The sequence below is a fragment of the Chanodichthys erythropterus genome, chromosome 6 (assembly GCF_024489055.1).
Source record: "Chanodichthys erythropterus isolate Z2021 chromosome 6, ASM2448905v1, whole genome shotgun sequence".
Lineage (NCBI taxonomy): Eukaryota > Metazoa > Chordata > Actinopteri > Cypriniformes > Xenocyprididae > Chanodichthys > Chanodichthys erythropterus.
Genome location: NC_090226.1, coordinates 13,141,247 through 13,158,129, shown reverse-complemented (window position 1 = coordinate 13,158,129; position 16,883 = coordinate 13,141,247). Strand labels below are relative to the sequence as shown.

General features: G+C 37.1%; 1 protein-coding gene across 1 annotated transcript; it reads left to right on the top strand.

Moving 5' to 3' along the window:
• The first annotated feature begins 1,670 nt into the window (after positions 1-1,670).
• Positions 1,671-15,933, top strand: trpc4apa (transient receptor potential cation channel, subfamily C, member 4 associated protein a). The gene is made up of 19 exons (XM_067388125.1): positions 1,671-1,828; positions 4,323-4,451; positions 4,608-4,724; positions 5,393-5,447; positions 5,691-5,746; positions 5,839-5,967; positions 6,096-6,297; positions 6,526-6,714; positions 8,056-8,198; positions 8,291-8,422; positions 8,523-8,581; positions 8,674-8,775; positions 8,866-8,949; positions 9,033-9,123; positions 9,228-9,368; positions 9,455-9,566; positions 11,330-11,442; positions 11,544-11,750; positions 13,834-15,933. The coding sequence occupies exons 1-19, from the start codon at positions 1,703-1,705 to the stop codon at positions 13,969-13,971; spliced, it is 2,325 nt and encodes a 774-aa protein (XP_067244226.1). The 5' UTR covers positions 1,671-1,702; the 3' UTR covers positions 13,972-15,933.
• The last annotated feature ends 950 nt before the right edge of the window (positions 15,934-16,883 follow it).

The following is a 16,883-nucleotide window of genomic DNA, read 5'->3' as shown; positions in this document are numbered from 1 at the left end:
TTGTTTAATTTAATGTAACAATACTTTAAAATTTATTTTTATAATTGAGTCAGAAATTACATCATTAAAATGGGACTCAGTATTGGGTATTACAGTTACACCACATAAAACAGATCAGTTAGCTCAATGAAGGCCAGAAGTCAAAGTTAAAGTTCAATCAGTTGACAGAGTTTACTGAAGACAAAGTTCTTCACTCTTCCATAGGCTGTCGAAAATGAGTAGGAGAATTCAACCGCAAACTAACTTAGCATACAGAAACACTAGTACTTATAGTCTCATGGAAAATCACTTGACGTTATTTCTACTAATTCTGTTTAAAGGTGCCCTAGAATCAAAAATTGAATTTACCTTGGCATCGTTGAATAACAAGAGTTCAGTACATGGAAATGACATACAGTGAGTCTCAAACTCCATTGTTTCCTCCTCCTTATGTAAATCTCATTTGTTTAAGACCTCCGAAGAACAGGCGTAACAGTCGGGATCATTAATATGTACGCCCCCAATATTTGCATATGCCAGCTCATGTTCAAGGCATTAGACAAGCCAATATTAATGTCTGGATGTGCACAGCTGAATCATCAGACTAGGTAAGCAAGCAAGGACAACAGTGAAAAATGGCAGATGGAGCAATAATAACTGACATGATCCATGAGAACATGATATTTTTAGTGATATTTGTAAATTGTCTTTTTGCGTGAGATTTAAAGGGGCTGCAGCCTAAATCGGTGCATAGTTAATGATGCCCCAAAATTTAAAAAAATTAATTAAAAAATCTATGGGGTATTTTGAGCTGAAACTTCACAGACACATTCAGGGGACACCTTAGACTTATATTACATCTTGTGAAAGAACTTTCTATGGCACCTTTAACAGTACGGTTAACAGGTTAACGGTACGGATCATTCTAGCAGCATTCGAACATGTTATTCCATTCTTTACGCAAATGAGACGTTATCTCTGACACGCTTTGTTTGTTCTATATTTGCATATAACTTTGGCAAGTGTCACAGGCGAGTCAAAACTTCCAGAAGGACTCTTCTCATCTGTACTGCTGTCAAACTCTCCTGGAGACTATTCCTTTGGCATGGTCACATACCTCTAAATATAATAAACAACCCCTGCCACATGCACATGCTATAAATCCTATAAAGAATTACATTGACCTTCATGAGCTTAGACATAGTTGTCTTTACATGTCTCATACAGCTATCAAAAGAATAAAGTTCAAACAGACAGTTCTCTTTCTACAAAATATGGCTCTTGGTTAATTTGGTTGTATGAGCAAATAAATTAAGAACCAAACAAGTACATATTTATTCTCTGGAAGCCGGTCTAAATGAGTAAACACTGTTACTGCATTCCTGACATGGGTCTCGCCTCTCAGATAGGCCTAGAAAATACACACATTGCCTGTAACATTTCCTGTTTGACTTTTAGCAATATGCAACCGACGTATTTTTTTAATAATAATACAAAATAGCTTTAAAAAAAGTTAATTTGTTTAAATATAAAAATATACATATTATTAAATATATATTTTTAAGTTACATTTTACGGTTGTGTTTTTATTGACGTGCGTCGCCGCCCTCTATACTGGTCGGTTAAAACATCGTCCACACGAGGGCGCTCAACTCACACAAGTGAGCGTCGAAGGCTGAGCGATTTTAACTTCCTGTTTGGAGCAGTTCAGGAAGACGAAGTAATGGCGACGCTACTGGGGCCCGAGTCCCCTTGGATGGGAGGAAAGAAACGGACTCGAAACAGGAATATTATCACCAGAATACGGCAGAGTCAGATTGCGGGACGAGGCTTCAGCAGAGGGACGCAGGTAAACGGGAGAATTTGTGCTGCTGACAGAGAAAGCCGCTGTCAGGGATCCGCGGTTATGAGCTGAACCGTCGATCAACCTGCTTTAAGTTAAGCAACAAAATAAATAGGACGGGTGTGACTCTTAAGTTTGATCCAAAGGTTGTTTAAATAATCTCTTAAAACTTGTGAAGGCAAATGGACAGTGTGGTTTAAAAATAAACCACGTAAACGGAGAATGACAAGTAGCCGTTAACTAATTACGTTCTTGGCTTTGACGGTCTGATAATAATTTGGGTTAAACGAGGCTTTAAATGAAGTCCAAATACAATCCAATTAAAGACTCCCACGCATGGAGTCGTCTTATTATAAATGAGTAATATCACTTATAATCACACACAGATCAATCTGTAACGTTAATCATGTAATGTTTATAACCGATCAGCTGCTTCAAGTAAACACGGGTTGAGTCTCACAACCTAAAGACCTACCTAGACAGCATTTGGGATCAATATAGGCACCTTTGAACGTTATGTAGCCCTTTAATGTTGTCAGGGTAGTCAGCATGCTAGAGTTTGACAGCCACAGATGTCAAATGTCATTTTATCTAGTCTCCAATTCTGCCATATCGTATTCGTATAGATTTCCTTGTCCATTTTGTTTCATCACCAGCCTAAACAGCAAATTGCACTCATTTTGTGTGGGTTATTGGATCAGGCAGTGATATTTTGCTGGCTCAGGCCTGGAGTTTAAAGAGCTTGAATTATGTAAGATGTCCTGTTGAGTTGGACATGATCTGAGCCTGAGAATTTCACTCAATTTAAACCCCTCAGGTTTCGCTTTCACTTCATACACTTGATACTAACTGACACTAAAGACCTATGCAAATAATTTGTTGTTCAATGTTTCTACCATGACAGGTTGGTGATTATTCTGTTGTAACTTAAGTTTATTATTATGCCTTTTTTTTTGGCACCTATTACTAGTTCCTGAGTATTTGATTGTATTTTGAAGAAATTAAAAGGAAGAAGACCTACTTATTACAGGTGGTGGTGTATGGTACAATGCATGGAGTTCATTGTGTCAACGCGACCTTGAAAGACACTTTATAAGTATTAATATCATACAAAAATTATACCAGATGGGAATTGGCAACCTATAACAACTGCTGATAGAATGAACATTAAATCAGATTCTTAAAGGTGCTAAAGAGGATCTTTTCGTCGACTGAGAAACCAAAGACTGTTAGTGAGTCTTTGAAATGAGCGCATGCGTAAGAACAACCCCCCTCCTTCACAGCTCATTTCGAGGGAACGCCTCCCAAAACTTGTGGACGAGTATTGGAACATGAGTGTTTACCACCGGCATTCGCTTGCTGTGTCGTGTTAGTGGATTCATTTTGTCGGACTCACCGCAGGTCATACTCTGCAGTTGTTATTCCTATCTCCTGACAAAAACATCGCATGCGGCGCCTGTAGAGTGTGGAAAGTTACTGGAGTGCGCAGCCGTGCTCGTCTCTCACAAGGAACGTCATGGCAGTGATTGACAAGCCAGAGGGCCAATCGTTTACGCGATTGGCTGATGTTTTTAAGGCCCTACCTCGTGCACAGATGATGTATATTAATATTATTCCTTTCAGTGCACCTAATAGTCTTTTATCAGTTAGTAAAGACAGTTTCAAGGAATATTGCAAAAATGTATAAAACAAAACATCCTCTTTAGCACCTTTAACTAAAGGAATATGTCACTTTTGTTTCAGGATGTAGAGTACTTTGATGTCATATTAACTAACTGCAAAGTGCATAAATGCAAAGAATAAAACCTGTATTTACAAGTCATTTGCATTTGTTTGAAAGCATTGTGTGTGTAAAGAGTACTTTGCAGCCTTCAGAGTAATGCACATGTAAATTCATTTCACTATTACCATTAGTTGTCAAACATTCAATGGGCTTTAATTACAGCGCTTTACAAGGCAGCATATTTGGAAAATTGATGCTATTAATAACCGACTTTAGTATTCAAGCACAATAATTGTGTTATATGTTATTGTATTGAAAATAAAATATAAATGTTATATATCTTTCAGGATTCTTTGATCTATAGAAAGTTCAAAAGAGCAGCATCTATTTGAATTAGAAATCTTTTGTAACTTTATAGATATCTTTATTGTCTTTCGATCAACTTAAAGCATCTTTGCTTATCTATTAGCGTCCACAGCAGCGGTCGATATCTTTCTGTTTATTATAAGCATGCGCTGCAGTTTTGTCATCTGCTGCTTTAAACACTCAAGCTTGAATCAGATTCTGATTGGCTCTCAATGTTTTTATCATTCATCAACTGGGAAAATTTGTTGTGAAAGTGCACTTCTTTTAAATGTATAACATTTTTTAAAATACATATGTTATAGCTATCTTGTTTGGTTTGAACGGGCCTTGACACTCCTTTTGCCAAATTGCAAGAACTGGTATTTCCTTAAGGAAATGCAAATCTAGTTACTGTTTATTCTTTGTTTTCAGCTCCCAGAAGTTCTTCTTCAAGAGAGAGATAAGAGGGCGAAATGGCACGGGATTCCAGTCTTACTTCAAGAGCTGTACGAGAGCAGCCACCTAAACAGTGACTTCACCCGCTCACATATTGTCCTGAAGGTGAGATCTCTTATTCTACTCTCTCTTTATAGTCGGGGATAATTTTTACTGTCTTATAAATATTTTTTTAGCTACTTGATAGCCTTATTTTAGAGCAGACTTCACTCTGAGTATCTCTCTAGGCTGAATTTGTCTCATTGTGGTGTTCTGATACAGGAACTGTCATCATTGCTATCTATGGAGGCCATGTCTTTTGTGACGGAGGACAGGAAGACGGCGCAAGAGTCCACCTTTCCCAACACGTACACCTTTGACCTGTTTGGAGGTGTAGATGTGAGTTCTGACACTCTCATGCCTGAATAATAAGGAATTGGCACCCTAACTTTGATCAATATAAAGTGCTAATGAAAATGGATGACGGTGAAGTTATTGATTAGCCAGGTCTGTGTGTTGCAGCACAGAGAAGCTTTGTCACTGCTGTCACTTTACAGAAGATAATTTTTTTTCCCAGTTCTCAACACTGTTAAAATGTCTGTTTTGAAAATGTAAGCTCTCTGGAACCTGTGTTGTAACCTTGTAAATATATTTTATAATAAATTATAATATATTGTAAAATCAAATATATATACAGCAGAAAGCTCAAAAGAATTGGAACAGCTGTTGCTCACAGTTTTTGCTCGCCTTTTTTACATGTTTGTTGATTTAAAAATAAATGTTATATTTGAATAATTTGTGCTTTATCTGTCAATAAGATTGTAGTGTCTATTTGACAATATTCAGCACATATTTCACCCTAACCAGCACAGAAAATCCATCTGGGCTTAAACATTGGGAGGGATGTGGGGGAAAATGTGTTTTCAATAAAATACAGTAAATAAAATGAACTTTCATATATTCGATTAATTGAATAAATAATTGACGGATCCATTTATTTATCAAATGGGTTTTAGTTGCAGACCTAGATCAATTCAGAATGATGACTGTTTGTTTTGTCTTTTTAGCTCCTGGTGGAACTTCTGATGAGACCCACTCTGACAACGCTACAAAAGCCCAAAAGTAAGTTGACTAGTAGAATATTTTATGGAGATTATTTGTAAATAATTATATGATTATTATTTATTGCTAAATATATAAATGTATTTATATAAAGTAAGAACAACAATAATAATTATTTTTTTAACTGCACTTATTCTAGTAACCATTGTTATATTATATCTGTCATCAAGAAATGTGAAAATCTTTAAAAAAAAAAAAATAATAATAATAATAATAATAATTCAATTTTTAAACTGCTTATAGTGAATGATGACTTGGTTAAAGACTGCCTTAGTGTGCTGTACAACTGCTGCATATGTGTAAGTATTCAGGCTTCGTTTATTATATAGAAAACACAAGGGTGACCAATATCCATGTGATGAGTTCAATAAGTGCACTTGTTTTCCTACAGACGGAAGGGGTCACAAAAAACCTGGCATCGAGGGATGATTTTGTCTTATTTCTCTTCACGTTGATGACAAATAAGAAGACCTTTTTGCAAACAGCTACATTGATTGAGGATATTCTTGGAGTTAAAAAGGTCTGCATAAAATGCATTGAGAGTATTCAAAATATTTGTCAAACGCCTAACAAATAATAGTGATAAGCATGCCATGTGGAATATGTCACCACTAATATGTGATGTTGTTTCATAATGGTTCATAACAGGAAATGATTCAGTTGGAGTGGATCCCGAACCTGTCAGGACTGGTTCAGAGCTTTGATCAGCAGCAGCTCGCCAACTTCTGTCGTATCCTCTCCGTCACCATATCTGAGCCTGATGTGGGGAACGATGACAAACACACACTCCTGGCTAAAAACGCACAGCAGAAACGCAATACCAGCCCCTCACGTGCCGAGGTCAACCAGGGTAGGTGGACTACTAGCTTTACTTTACTTAGAGCTAATGCCACAAAGAGCAGTAAAGTGGTGATGGAGAATAAGGTCATTGCTAAAGGGAAAGTAGTTATGTTAAAATGACAGCTCTTTCCATTCAGTACTTTTCAGTGGATATATAGAGTATTTCTGGCAGGGATAGATTTATGGGGTGAGGGTTAACAGGGCACGAATAATAAAACCATGATGTAATATTTTCCAGTCACGCTCCTGAACATCCCTGGCTTCATTGAGCGTCTCTGTAAATTGGCCACACGGAAGGTGTCCGAGGCAACTGGAACATCAAACTTTCTGCAGGAACTGGAGGAGTGGTACACTTGGCTCGACAACACGCTAGTACTGGATGCGCTCATGCAGATAGCAACTGATGAAGCGGAGCACAGCAGCACAGGTAGAATTGTTGCATTGCTCTGGAAATGAATGTGACACAAAGCCAAGTGTGTACTATCAACAATAAAAATAAAAATGTTATAAGAAATGAAACGTTCTTTAAGAAACTTATTAACTGGTTATGATTATGCAGCATATAGCGTGTTAATTTCTTGAAATATTCATAACATTCAGTGTCAAATGATCATTTAGAAATCATTCTAACATGCTGATTTGGTGTTTAAGAAATGTTAAACATTTGTGTGCTTAATATTTTTATGGAAACCATGATAGAACTGTCGATTTAACACTTTATTTTAATTGGTTATGAAAAAAAGGCTTTAAAATGTATGCTTTTAACGCACCCACCCTGCAACAGACCTACATAGGCCATCCATACAGTTTATAATGATAAACATGATGCAGTACATGCATCATATTACATTTAAAGCCACAGCAGAGCGATTGTGTGTCTCTGAACTAACTTTGAACGAGTCAATTGGGTGAACCAGTGATTCAGTGGCCCATTCATAAAGACTTAATTCCTGGATGAATCAGCCATTTGAACAAATCTAATTAATAAATCAATGACATTTAGACATTGGCTCCATCTGAAATCGCATACTTCTCTACTATGTAGTAGGCAAAAATCAGTATGTGACAAAAGTAGTATGTCCGAATTCACAGTATTCACAGAAGAGTAGGTAAAAAGTACTCCTATGACCTACTACTACCGGCAAGATTCTGAAGTGTACATATGGTGGACACTTTACTATCCCATGAAGCCAAGGGAAAGGATTTGTGAATGGCAGTGAAGCGACGTAACTGATGCTGGTGGTCACGTGATAAGGGCAACATGGCGAATGTAGTATGTCTAGATTACATTCATGCTATACACATTCATACTATATAGAACATACTTTTTTAGTGGTTGTGAAGTAATTACTTATCCAAAATATGTAACTACTCAAGAGTATGTGATTCCAAATGCAGCCATTGTCTTATTTACCACCACCTACTGGCAGTCTTAATTTCTTATTTATAGTATTATTTCATTTAATATAGTTTATCCAAAAATGGCCTCATGGCTGTTGTAGCCTAAAAGTTTGTGTAATAAATTCTCTGTTGAATCTTTAATATTTCTTTCTAAAGCTACTTTTTGTGATGTCTATTTGATGCTTTTCTCATTTAACAAAATAATGACTTTAAATAATCATTTGGTGTTTCTCAGCCAAATTTAATTGAGGCCAAATTTGTGCGATTTAATTTGCAATCGTGTAATTTATTAGATTAAAAATTTGAATCACTTAACAGCCCTACTAATAATATATAAAATTATTAATTAATTCATTTTTTCTCACAGAATCATCTGATGAGAGTACATTGGCCACCATCCCTTTGAGGCATCGTTTGCCACAGTCCATGAAGATTGTTCATGAGATCATGTATAAGGTGGAAGTGCTGTACGTTTTGTGCGTCCTGCTCATGGGCCGACAGCGGAACCAGGCAAGAGCCGCTCATGTCTGTTATGGATCTACAAAAGAACTAATTAAATGCTAATGTTGTTCTTCCCATCCTTGTTAATCATAATCTGTTAGGTGCATAAAATGTTGGCGGAGTTTCGTTTGATTCCTGGACTCAATAACCTTTTCGACAAGCTCATCTGGAGGAAATACACCACCTCTAATCACGTGGTTCATGGACAGAATGAAAACTGCGATTGCAGTCCGGTGAGCTTTGAACGAATACATTGTAGATTTTTTCCCATTCGCTCTAATCCATTTCCCAAAATTCTCATTGATCATGTTATGCTATTGTTTTTCTGTGCAGGAAATCTCTTTTAAAATCCAGTTTTTGAGGCTTCTGCAGAGCTTTAGTGACCACCATGAGTAAGTTACAAGATTGTGAGCTCAAACTGGCATGTCACATACCTGTGGATTGACAGAAGAATGCATTCATCCATTTATTCTTTATTTCTCAGAAATAAGTACTTGCTTCTGAACGCTCAAGAGCTGAATGAGTTGAGTGCCATCTCCCTTAAGGCAAACATCCCTGAGGTGGAGGCACTAGTAAACACCGACAGGTACTGTTCAGATGTCAAATCTATATGCTAATATACTTTTCTTTACAGCAGACAAATATTATAATTTATCTTATCTGTGGTGTCTTTCAGGAGTTTAGTGTGTGATGGTAAAAAAGGGCTCCTCACAAGGCTCCTCGCTGTTATGAAAAGAGAACCGCCAGACTCTTCCTTCAGGTGAGACACTGGGTTCATAACGATTTGGCTAAATGTGTTTTGAAATGCCAGATGAGTCATGGTGACATATTTTCTCTCCAAAGGTTCTGGCAGGCAAGAGCTGTTGAGAGCTTCCTCCGAGGGGCCACATCATATGCAGACCAGATGTTTTTGCTGAAGAGAGGCTTGCTGGAGGTACAGATGTTTATACAGTACATTCTTGTGCCTGTCTGATTGGTCAAAAATGTTTTTCCCCTTAGAATTGATTGAGTTGCTTAAATCTTGTCTTTTGATTGTAGCACATCCTCTTCTGCATCATCGACAGTGGCTGCAAGTCCAGAGATGTCCTGCAGAGCTACTTTGACCTGCTCGGGGAGCTTATGAAGTTCAACATCGATGCCTTCAAGAGATTCAACAAATACGTCAACACAGATGAAAAGGTACCAGCAATAACAAAATGTGGAGAAATAAAAGCTGTTGTTAAACAACATCTGCTCGACTTTGGTTAAACATTGTGCGACTTCAGTTCCAGGTGTTCCTCACCCAGATCAACAGCTCTCTGGTGGACTCCAACATGCTTGTTCGTTGTATTGTCCTCTCTCTTGATCGATTTGAGAGCCAGACGGAAGATGTGAAAGGTAAATTTGGCTATTGTACTCTTGGATTGTTAGCGATATTGCTAAAAGTATACACTACCGTTCAAAAGTTTGTGGTCTGTAAGATTTTTTTGAAAGAAATCAATAATTTTATTGAAGGACACATTAAAGGTACAATTTGTGATATTTTTTTCCGCTAGAGGTCGCTAGAAGCCTATTCAAAACAAAGGCGTAGTTTGATGACGCCAAGTTTTAGAGCGGAAATTAGATGACGCCAAGTTTTAGAGCGGGATTGGAGTCTGGAAGAACTCATGTTCGTGGATGCGATTATTAGCGTTACTGTAGTATGAAGCAGAGCAGGGCCGAGTGTTGCGGGAGCTGAACGAGGATCTGGAGCGATTGATCAACACACGCCTCACGAGCAGCGGGACTTTTATTATGATACAGTCGCCGGCGCCGCTTCCGCTTTTCCGGTCATGAGTTTACGGGAGCTGTCCTTGTCGACAGAACCAGCGGCAGATGGTAAACAGTAATTATGTTCCATAAATAATTAACACAATCCACCATAAAACGTGCAAGAAGTAAATAAGGAACTGCTTGAAGCGAGCTAGTGGTTTGCTGGACGCTAGACACTACTTCCGCATTTGTCCACGGCACTGTTGTCATGTGGTTTCTACGTCAGTAAAGGCGGTAACAAAGGTAACTGACGTCATTGACAGGCGACTGCACTGCCCCGTGTCACTGTTTAGAATGGGGATTTTCTCATGATTTACAAGTAGTTGAAAACGTTAGAGATATTGTTTGTAATCAGCTGGACAAAATATATAACACTAGCCTAGTGGTTTTTGGATATTTTACTGCAAAAAATTTACATATTGTACCTTTAAATTGATCAGAAGTGATAGTAAAGACATATATAATGTTACAAAAGATTTCTATTTCAAATAAATGCTGTTCTTATGAACTTTCTATTCATCAAAGAATCCTGAAAACATATATGTATATCATGGTTTCCACAAAAAATTAGGGCGCACAACAGTTTTCAACATTGATAATAAGAATTTTTTTTGAGCACCAAAACAGCATTAGTGTATATATACTTTTTATATAATATATATATTTTTTATATATTGATCTTTATTTTTATGTATTTGTAAACATCAGAAAATGCCAGGTAGATCAACAAAGATTAAGCAAGAAGTAAAAATCTGGTTGGTTCCAAAAAGTATGCTTGTACTCGAATATTCACACTTAATACAAAGAAAGATTTCTATATTGTTTTAAATGTATTAATAATGTATTCCAAAATAACAGTACATAGCAACAGCAATAATTACCTCCATGTTTTTACTAAAACTATAAACACTACAAATCCCACGCTGAGAATTTTTTTTAACCGATTCACTCAAAAACTTGCCACCTTTTAATACAGTTTACACAACTGAAGGATAATCAGAATTTAAAACATTTTTATATTTTCATACTTGTCTAATTTAGGAATTTAAGTCAAATTAAAAGTGCATTAAAATCATCACAATATATTATGTTGTTGCTTAATTTTAAGCTGCCAGGCACTGCGAATATAAGTATTCGATATTTTCCCCTGCCTTATTCCTGAGAAAAATCTGATAGATAAGAAAGATGAAAATGTTTTTCCAGGTAACTTGAGATTTGATAATATTATCACTTAAATTGTAAATTGCTTTATCTGATGGATAGTCTGTTCAGAGCATTAGTCATTCATTTCTGATCGCTATTGACAAATTGCAGTCTCTATTTCAGTCTTTGTGTTTGTGCCTCTGCAGTGGTTGAAGTGCTCTCTGAGTGCTGTCTGCTGTCCTACATGGCTCGAGTGGAGAACAGGCTGTCCTTCCTTTTTAGGCTGGTTAACATCATCAATGTGCAGACCCTCACACAGGCAAGACCACAGTGCAGACCACCTCGCCCTGTTTGTCTCAATTGAGTCCATGATAATTATTCCTGTTTTTTTATCCTGTGTTTTTCTGGCTTCTCTCCCAGGAGAATGTGAGTTGTCTTAACACCAGCCTGGTGATTCTGATGCTGGCCCGGAGGAGAGGAAAGCTCCCATTTTACCTGAACGCCCTGCGGGAGAAGGAATACACAGAGAAATATCCTGGCTGCCTCCTTAACAACTTCCACAACTTGCTGCGCTTTTGGCAGCACCACTACCTCAACAAGGATAAAGACAGCACCTGCCTGGAGAATGTGAGGCTATATACGGTTAAGGGCTGCACGATATGATGAAATAAAAACGATATCACGTTATGGCTTAGTGCAATTACAAAATTGCACAGGCTGTGCTTTAATATATTTATGCTACCGATTTCAGAATGAAGCATGTCACTTACACTGTGTTGTTCATGATAGTATTTCAGTCTCAGAACGGCTTGGATCATTTTCTGAGATGCTGTGAGCTGCACAGCGTATACATCAACATACAGTGCCTTCACTCTGAAACCGGCAGCGCATTTATTCATTTTCTGGCTACCTGTCAAAATAAAATCTTGATGGTAATAGACATTAGTCAGGTTAGATGCTATATTGAATTTAAGGCTGTAACAAACTTCAAGTTCAGGGAAGGAGGGAGGCGCGAACTGGGAAACAGTAAACATAAACTTTAATCTCAAATAAATTAAAAGCAAGCATATTAATCATAATGAAACAAACAATGTAAATGTCCCAGGCCTCTCTTGACTTCCACTGTCATCACTCCTCCTTTTATCCTTCCGGAGCTCCTCTGTGACTCGAGACCGGTGTGCCACACATTTGTCTCTCATCAGCATTGTCTCTACAGGCCTCGCTCCACTCCCACGGCTCACAGCCCCGCCCTGCCTCACCACAAATGTGGATGACAACAAAGCTGTGAGGGATAGAATTAGTCTTTACAATGGCAATTTTCAATTTTTAAAACTGTTTTATGAAGTTTTTTAGACTGGGTAAACCCAGCCTGATCTGCTGGCAATTTGATTTCACCTGGCAACTCAGAATCCCGTAAATTCGTTTCTACTGCTTCTGTTACACTTTTGCGGGAACCAATCACAGACTGGCTTATCCACCTTGCTCGCTATTGACGGGTATAACACGATGACGATAGAGAAGCGACAGCAAGCACGACCGTCGATCAAATTCCTTTTAACCTCTCGACGATGCTGAATGACTTCTTTAGTTTAGCAAACAAATCGCTCAAGTGGGTCTAAATACCACTCACTTTCATGTTTGTTTTTTTTGCACACCCTGCAAAAATCGCTCGATGCCATTGCTGCTTCTTCAGACCGCTGATCAATGCTACAAACTAAACCTGTCTGGAGTTTTCGCGTCGCTCTGCAAAGTACGTCACCCGGATCGTTGATCTGATTGGCTGAAGGACTATCCATTTGCGTGAATAATGCTCATTGATCACGCCTCTTGTGCAGTAGAAAATACATACAGACTCCCCAGACCAATGTTCAATTTTAAATTGAGCTTGGTCTGGTGATAGCCAGACAAGGAGTTTTTTGAAACTCCGCTGAATTTTTTTTCGGAAAGAGGTTTTGTCAGCTGAACAATTGGTATGTTGTTAAGCAGCAGTAAAAACCATTGAATGCCCTGTAAGTCTATCCCTCACAGCCTCGTTTTCATTGCTAGAAAAAAAAATGGTGCTACCCTGATTAAGACCCATACCATTTTTCAAAATGCAGAAATTAAAATGCAAATATTAGTATTATAATTTTACAGTGACTATTTTAATTATTTTACAGTACAATAGTATTACAATATATTTCTTATTTTTTTTATTTTATTTAATCTTATTTTGTTTTGTATAATAATAAATCACAATAAAATCATGATTATTTTATAGTTATATTGAATTGGTCAAAAACAGTGTGAATGTGGCTGATGAAGACAAAACTAAAGAGGAAAGAGATTTTTTTTTTTTTTTTTTTTTTACCTCTTCATTTTATACTTAATAAACAAGTATGAGCACCCAAATTTTTCACATTTTTCCCAAATTATTCAGCCATTAAAGGATTTCATGGATAAAAGTCTTCAGAGCAAAACGTAATTTTTCAGCTCTTTTTTTCCTATGCAGATGCACTCCTCAACACAATCACTCCAGTTATTCTAGAATGATTAAGCTATTCTAGTCATCTGATGAAACATTTGGTTCATTTGGCGATATAAATCACATTAAAACAAAATATCACAGTCTCAGGTTTTTTTTTTTTTCCAATATTGTGCAGTCCTAATACAGTTTATATTTTACTGTATCAGGCTAATATTTAACCATCAATGTTCTCTTTCCTTTCAGAGTTCCTGTATTCCCTTCAGTTACTGGAAGGAGACGGTTTCAGTACTGCTCGGAGAGGACAGGACTTCTCCCTGTGCCATTATCAGCTACATAGATGAGCCTTACATGGAGCTAGACCGGGACCTTCTAGAGGATTGACTCTTGCGGGTGGGCTCGGGGAGGGACTCGCACGTTCAGAGAGCGTATAGAACAGCCTCCCGGCTCATCCGACTGCATGCTATGGCTCAGTGAGCTGTCCATTCTTTACTTGGTGCCCATGTTCCACTTAATTCATCTCCAGGTCCTGGGTGCAAAGGAACATCCCGTGAAGGATCGCCCACCCTGTCATTCATTCAGCGGGAACGCAGTACCCGGACAGCTCAAGCCAGAGCTGAAACTCTGACCTGAAACTGTCTCGTTGTGTTCTGGTGCCGTTCTTTCGGTGAAATCGCATGGGGCCTTTTATGCAGAATTACACAAAGAAGAAAATATTTAGGATAAATGTCCGACTTGGATCAGAAAGATGTATCCTCGACTTGGGGTGGTCGATGATCTAGTGATCTAAGAACTGCACAGCCAGCCTTTAAGGAGATTTTCTCTGTAATTTCGAATGGAAAAAGCAAAAGAGAAGTGTTGGATGGATGAATGGTGGCTTGGATGTTACTTTGCCAAGCTGTCAGAAGGTTATTCTAACATTTGAGAGGTGAACGGCACTCATGCTTAACTGAATGATGTCAAAATCTTTGTACAGTGTAGATGAATTAGAAATGAAATTTGGACAAGTCTTATTTATTTTCTCACATTTCTCTTGTAATTTTGCGCTCATGGTGAGATCATAAACCTGTTTTCTTTTCATATTCTTCATTGCTTCTCTCCTTTTGTTAGGTTTTATCAAGCACATATGAAATAAGAGATTTTCCGTTCTTCTATTTTTAATTTTTTGTATAAATTAGTTTTTAATAGTACATGTATCATCCTTTTTGTTTTATTTTTTCACAGTGAAACACTTCATATCTCGTGGGCACGGAAGGTGTTAAACTATGCAGGTTCACTCACACCATGGTCGTAAATATCCAGCTAGCCTTGACCTCCATGCTGCCATCTGTCGTTCGTTCTGTAGCAAACCACTAAATCACCATCTTCTAACTTTACAGGCCTCAGCCGTTGACAATCTGTGTTGCGCTCAAACATGCAGCTCCGGCTTGGTGGCCGGGAACCTGCGAAGGTGCTGCTCTTCTGCGGTCGCTTTGTGCTGGATGTGGTAGCTGAGCTAGACTAGAAGCGCTAAACTAGAAACTTCCAATCAACTACCTCGTTTCATTAGTTTTGTTTTCTAACCCACTCCTATAGTTTAAGCATGTTGCGGATTTTATTCTGTTGCACCTAATTTCACTGTGTATGCAAAAGTTCCTGTTATAAATGACTAAATGTGTTTCACAAGAATTGCTTTGCTTTTACCTGTGGATGTTCGCAAGTTCTCGTGCTTTTTCTTTATATCGGTTTCTTATACTGTCACGGTGCTTTGCGTTGGCAAATCAATTTCATACCATTCATATAAAGCGGTTTGAATGCTACAGAGTTTTGGTCACTTCCTTTGACACCAGGAATGTGTAGTTGTAATAATAGCAGTAGTGTGAATGTGATTTTTCTGATTTGAATGATTGCTACATCAACACAAAGGATCTGAATGTCTCTTCTTTATCCACAGGCCTTGGTTCATGTCTCGCATGGGTTGGGTTTGGTTTTAAATACTGACATTTTCTTGCGTAGCTCTGTCTGGATGAATTTAGTCATAAGAGATAACCATGTCAAGCCCAGTAAACTTAATGCTTTAAATAAACCTGAATTCAATACCCTGCCTCTGAGAGTTAGTTTGATGGTGTTTATTTTTTATTAGGCCTATTTTTTATTTTTTTTTACAGGTTCTATAACAGGAATCTATAATAGTTTGAATATAAATCATGTTGCCTCTCTTTTAGTTTATTTTTGATTTAATATAACCGCTCAAGTCAAAGACTGTCTTTGAATTGAATATAGACATGAAATGCAAAAGAAAATGATTCATATAAGAACAAAAAAAAAGTTTTAAATTGAAAAGAAAAAAAAAGTTTAAGCTATTATTGCCATTCACGTCTCATTCTTTTGATATATAGCTATGGTCCAAACAGGTAAAAAATGTTTTGAAAATCCATCTTAAAGGAAACTTATTGGTTAAAATATATATATTATAAAAATATTATATATATATATATTTTAACCAATAAGTTTCCTTTAAGATGGGTTTTCAAAACATAAACATACAGTCAAATTTTTTACTAGTGGGTGCAGGACATTTTAGTTCATTTATGCAAGTTAGGATAGCTAAATAAAGTAAACTGTGACATATTATACCCAAAAATTATTCATACAGTGAACTACCAGTAAAATTGATAAATTTTGGAAACAAAAATTATTCAGACACTTTGACCTGACCATGTTTTGATTAAATGTTATCTGACAAGTTTCATTCAAATAAAGATTTTTTTTTTTCTGACACAAGTTTAACTCAGATCTTGTCATATTTTATTACCATTTTTTAAAAACTAATGAATAAACTGTATTAATGACATGTTTAAGGTGTCTGAATACATTTTGGTTTGTGTATATATATATATATATATATATATATATATATATAATTTCAAAAAATGCTAATGATTTATAGCACTTTTTTTGCACTGATTTAAAATTGTTATTGATTTTAGGTGTGTATTTTGCAATGTTATTAATAAATTAAAATTAATACTTTTTATTAAATTAAAAAGTTAAATGATTAATCTTTATAATTAATAAATGTTAAAAAAATCGTGAAGACGGCAAGACGCCAGTCATACCAGTAGCCTAATAAAAGCCATTTTGTGTTGTATGGAGCGTGTCGCCTCATGGAGCCACTCGAACACAGCACTACTCGCTTTATGCAATCGTGAAATAGATAAACATTGCTGCTTCTAGTAGCGCATTTCTAGTGGTACCAGTAGCTGCATCCACGCCACTAGGTGTCTGTATACGTCCACGAGGACTGCCATATTGAC

Bases quoted from the DNA above. Each gene is read 5' to 3' on its own strand.
- trpc4apa (XM_067388125.1), top strand. From the start codon at position 1,703: ATGGCGACGCTACTGGGGCCCGAGTCCCCTTGGATGGGAGGAAAGAAA. The intron at 8,950-9,032 runs GTGAGACACTGG...TTCTCTCCAAAG, and splicing joins CCGCCAGACTCTTCCTTCAG to GTTCTGGCAGGCAAGAGCTG. The intron at 11,443-11,543 runs GCAAGACCACAG...CTTCTCTCCCAG, and splicing joins ATGTGCAGACCCTCACACAG to GAGAATGTGAGTTGTCTTAA.